The 5,222-nt window shown below is 42.7% G+C and overlaps 1 protein-coding gene across 1 annotated transcript; it reads right to left on the reverse strand.

Moving 5' to 3' along the window:
- Positions 1-367: 367 nt before the first annotated feature.
- LOC147700794 (olfactory receptor 1G1-like) lies at positions 368-1,294 on the reverse strand. Its single transcript, XM_086929236.1, has one exon. The coding sequence runs from the start codon at positions 1,292-1,294 to the stop codon at positions 368-370; it is 927 nt and encodes a 308-aa protein (XP_086785362.1).
- Positions 1,295-5,222: the final 3,928 nt, after the last annotated feature.

Genomic DNA, 5,222 nt, shown 5'->3' on the forward strand with positions numbered 1-5,222 from the left:
GACCCTAGAGATCGACTCTTGATCTGAGGAGCAAAGTTGTCATGTTGCACGGTTGTTGGAAAGCTGAATCCCTTCTTGTCTGTGCCAAGGAAGCTGATCACTTCCTATGCAGAGAAGAAAGTTTCCAGTGACCTCTGAGCTAGTTGGTAACACAACCCAATTAAGTTTAGCATAGTCAGTGGAGGCCTGGAATATAGCCAGTTCCACGTCGATACTACTGTTTATGTTATTCCAATGCGCAGGGCCTAGTGGGAAACTAGGAACTACACTACAATGTAATTGTATTACAATAGCAGTTTAGAAAATTACTTTCTTTTTTATTGGTTTAGCACCTTGAAATTATGCAGCCTTCTTGCAGTATCATACATTACGTTGCTTTCTTTGATTTCCTCAGAGCTTTTTTAAACTCTGTATTTTTCAAACAGTATATAATTGGGTTACACAGTGGAGTAACAGCGACATATGACAAAGACATTATCTTGTTGTCCTTAGTTGAATATGTGGATGTCGGCCGCATGTACGTAGAACAGAGAGATGCAAAGAATAAAACAACCACAGTGAGGTGGGAGGCACACGTGGAGAAAGCCTTCTCCTTCCCACTCTTGGATTTGATTTTCATAATTGAGGCAGCAATTTTACTATAAGATATGATGATTAAAATAAATGATGTAATTCCTATTCCAACTCCACTGATGTAAATGAGTGTCTCATTGCTGAAAGTGTCACTGCACGAAATCTTCAACAGGGCTGCCAAATCACAGAAAAAGTGGTTAATTGTGTGGGAATTGCAGAACGAGAGCTTGGACACAAGCACAATATGTGGAACTGCATGAATAAGACCAACTACCCAGCTCCCAGAAGCCACACACATGCACACAGCCTTGTTCATGATGGTCATGTAATGCAGAGGATTGCAGATAGCGACATACCGATCATAAGCCATGACTGTAAGAATGAGGATCTCAACCGTTAACATGCCTAGGAAAAAAACCAGCTGTAGCAGGCATTCAGTAAAAGACACCAATATGCCCTCCAAAAATAAGTGGGCTAGCATCTGTGGAAAAAGGACTGTGACGTAACAGATTTCAAGAAAGGACAAATGTGTCAGGAAGAAGTACATAGGTGTGTGCAGATGTGAGTTTGAGTAAGTTGTTGTAATGATCAGAAGATTTCCTATTAGAGTTAACAGGTAAACTATTAAAAATGCAACAAAAAGTGGAATTTGCAACTGCGGAATATCTGAAAATCCAACGATTAAAAAATATTCAGGGGAGCTCAGATTTTCTTTATTCATTTATCCAGCAATGCAGCAATGCTAGAAATTGAAGATACCCTGTGGATAAAATACATTGAAGTTTGATTGATTCCTACTAGTCATTAACAAAAAATAAAACTATTAAATGAAACATTGTGAGTACAGAGGTACTATTCTAACATGTATTATTATTTGTTCTCTCCTCATCTAAAGTGCAATACCACTTTTCTTGATGAACTATATTTTCTTCCTAGTCCTGGGACACAGAGTGCAGCTCACAAAACTGAGAAAGGCAGTCTCTAACACTTGCTTCAACAACAGTTCCTAAATTTCATGTATTAAAGAGAGCTAAACCACAACATAAAATTATCCTGGAAGCTGATGCCACTGAAAAAGGTCTCTCAGATATACAAAGCTGAGTGCTATTACTGTTCAATAAAACACACATCCTGAATTAAGTTTGAGCTGTGCCATAAAGTGTTGGCACCCCTGCTCACCACACTGCCAGTTCCCTGGCCTCTAAATGACGACTGTGAACTGGTGACATATTTGTTCTGCTGTCGTAAATATATAATTTACCGTCTTAATTTCTATGCAGGTAAGTACTTAATCAATAATAACTCAAATCGGAAAGAAAGAAACAGAGTCCGTGGTGTTAGAGTTCTTAGGGGTTTTATTCCTTAAAAAGGAATGGTCAAGACCTGGATATCATGTTCTTCCCACCACAGGGGTGGAAGAAGGGATAGAGCGCGCTATATTTTATTAACAGTACATAGCTTATATACTTAATTTACATCATAGAAAGCAATGCAGTAGGCGTAACAGCTGAGAGAAGACAAGATAACAACATCCACGTGTTACTAGTACGTAATCAGAAGGCGTGAACTGGAGGTGTGTGCTAGAAACGTCACAGGTAGGTGTCATGAGTGGGTGGCACCAAACAGAAATGTTGCAATGTCAGCAGAAATCGGAGGCTTGGATGCGCGCGCAGCTGCATGACGTGTGATTGACGTGGAAACTGGAGGGTGCAGGGGACTTGACATTTACACTGACGGAAAGAGACAGAAGTCTGGCATGTCAGATCAACTCGTACTTCTATCATATCTGATATCTGATGTTTGGGAACCATATTATCTGGACAGGAAAGGTCTCTGGGGCTGATGCTATTCTATACTGACTGTGAATGCGGTTATAAGCGCCTGAGTGTCTGTATGAGAAGCGTGGGGGCATGGGCATGGTAACAGAGGCTATGAATTACTGCCACGGAGACAGGTCGGCCCTTTGCTCTGCAGCTGGGGGGATGTTTACTTAAACTAGTAGGCAGGAATGTATTTCCGAGGAGCGGAACAGATAATTCGAAGGTTGTAGTCAGTCTTGGCAGGCAGCAGGCTGAGCTGAGCGCGGGGGCCGCGCTGGGAGTAAGTCAGAGTTCACGGGTACAGAGGCTGCCTGGGCTGAGGCTTTCAGAGTCAGAAGCCAAAGAAAAGGCTCGATGGCAGAAATTCAGGGCCTACTTTGCCAGAGCTGGAGAAACGTGTAAAGTACACTACAAAAAGACGTTGGCATAGCATACTTAGGAACGGACTATTCAATCCTTTCAGGGTGGATCTGAAAGAGGACATGTTAACGTTGGACGCAAATGTATTTGCGTCTTCATAGCTGAGACAGGAGGGAAGTTACATGCACTTTAAGCTGGTACATGGAGACGGTGGGGTACTCGCTAGGGAACACAACTTGACCAAAAATTTATATTTCTTCATTCCCTCCTTGTTCCCTATGGACCCTTCATGATATATCGATCCTCATGAATCGATCAGTTTGTTCTTGTAACATCATTTGCTCTTCTTTCTTCCTCTCACGTTTTGAGAGGAAACTGGAATGTTCAATACAAGATGTGGCACACAGTCCACAAATCGCTAGCCCACACTGTAAGCACAGGCAGCAACTGAATACTAGGACTAGGCCAATGCCTAGGAAGGATAGGATCTTCCATCCCCAAGCGGTTAACGTTGTCCAGAACCAACCGGACCAAGTCCAGGTGCCTGGATTCTGATGTATCTGATTTGCAATTTTATGGAGACGTGTAATAGCTTGATATACAGATGGCGCGTTTTGTGGAATGAAAACACAGCAACTTGACCCGATGACCTTACAGGCTCCGCCTCTATCTGCCAAGATGACGTCAATAACAAGACGATTCTGAAGAACAACAACCCGCATGGCGGACTGCTCTTCGGTTAAGTTACCTATGGCGGAGGCAGTTTCATTCACTACTGCTTCAAGTGTTCTAGTCAATCTGCGTATTAGGTTACTATTTTGGACAGGGCCTAAAAAGAAAAAGAATCCTTTATTAAAATCTGTGTATTGCTCCCATGCCGTTTCAGTGTAATCGACAAGCGAGAGATCTCTTCTGAGTCTATTCTTTACTAGATTTGTATTTCTGTGATAATCAGGAGGAGCTAGAAAAACGGGTGGCAGAAGGAATGCAATGTAACAGGTACCATCCCAATCTGGAGGTAAACGTACGTATGCGGTATGACCACAAACAAAATAGGAATGACTGGTAGCTTTAAAGGACGATTTACCATGATCACTGAATTCGACCACAGTAGTACATTTACTATGACCTAAGTGTACTGAACCTTTCTTACTGACACATAATTCACCAGTGACTGGTAATACTGACATAGCGGGCAGAACTGGTGCAGCTTCAGATTCAACAGTAAGAATCATAAGGTTAATTGTGTAATTACCTAATCCATATACTTCATTTTCTAGATCAGTTCCTATTCTAGTGGGGAGTCCCTCCTTATCAGGGTAACAGACGTCGAGCAGAACCAGGTTCAGGTTTCCCCAAACCCAGCTCCCGCCGAAAACAGCAATATCAGGATCTAAGGAATTAATTATTTTAAACCATGCACCACAGGAGCCATTGTGAGTGAACGGGTACGGAAAGAGGGGCAGAGCTCCCTTGTAATTCTGGTAGGGAGGGAGTCGGCCACATATCCAGCAGTTTGTAGCATTGTTAGTCTGATGGGAATGATGTAACATACTGATGAATATGTTGTTGCGCAGCGCAAGTCTGTAGGAAAGTTCATGTGGAGGTAACTCGCTAAAAGAATGTTCAGCAGAAACATTGTAAGCAGATTGTTCACGCTTGAAAATAGGGTAATAGATAGGGAGAAGTATACTTGCAACAATGATTAGAAGACTTAGAAAAAACATGATTAATAATGTCACTATACAGTGACTACGCAGTGATTTGCAATATATACGTTTCTTGAGTTGTCTCTCTCTCTCTCTATCTCGATCTAGGGGATACATGTCAGAAACTATTTAACCGATTCACCTAGGGGAGGACTTAAACAATTAAACTGTCTGACTTGCTAGATCGAAGCTTGAGTTTATACTCCTCTTGGGGAGTTTTCTCTCGTTCGGAAACTTTAAAGTCTCTAGTCTTGATACAGTCTTTGGTGGGGGTTGACGAGCCTGGGTCTGGTTTCAGTTCGTTATATTTCTTAATATGGCTCGTGTGGACCCACCCCTTTCTGCCTTCCAGTTTCACTGCGGTCCTCGTTGTAAGAAGGACGGTCTTTGGCTCCTTCCAGCGGGGCTCCAGCGGACTTTTCCTGTCGAAGTTCCGTATTAAAACAGTATCACCAGGACGGACATTGTGTGGCTTTACATCAGTGTTGTCGGGAAAGGCTGCGGCAACCTGTGAACGACATGATTGGAGTGCAGACATCAAGGAGGCAAGGTAATCTGTCAACATATTACAATCGACATCAGTAATTTTCTTAGGAATGGGCGTCCCCCACATATTTGGTGGTCTACCAAAGACCACTTCGTACGGGGATAAGCCTGATCTCGAGTGGGCAACCATCCTCATATAGAACAGTGCCACTGGCAGGGCGACTATCCAGTCGACCCCTTTCTCTTGACATATTTTTGCAAGGCGTGTCTTTAG

Source organism: Lissotriton vulgaris, chromosome 7 (assembly GCF_964263255.1).
Source record: "Lissotriton vulgaris chromosome 7, aLisVul1.2, whole genome shotgun sequence".
Classification (NCBI taxonomy): domain Eukaryota; kingdom Metazoa; phylum Chordata; class Amphibia; order Caudata; family Salamandridae; genus Lissotriton; species Lissotriton vulgaris.

Bases quoted from the DNA above. Each gene is read 5' to 3' on its own strand.
- LOC147700794 (XM_086929236.1), bottom strand. From the start codon at position 1,294: ATGAATAAAGAAAATCTGAGCTCCCCTGAATATTTTTTAATCGTTGGA.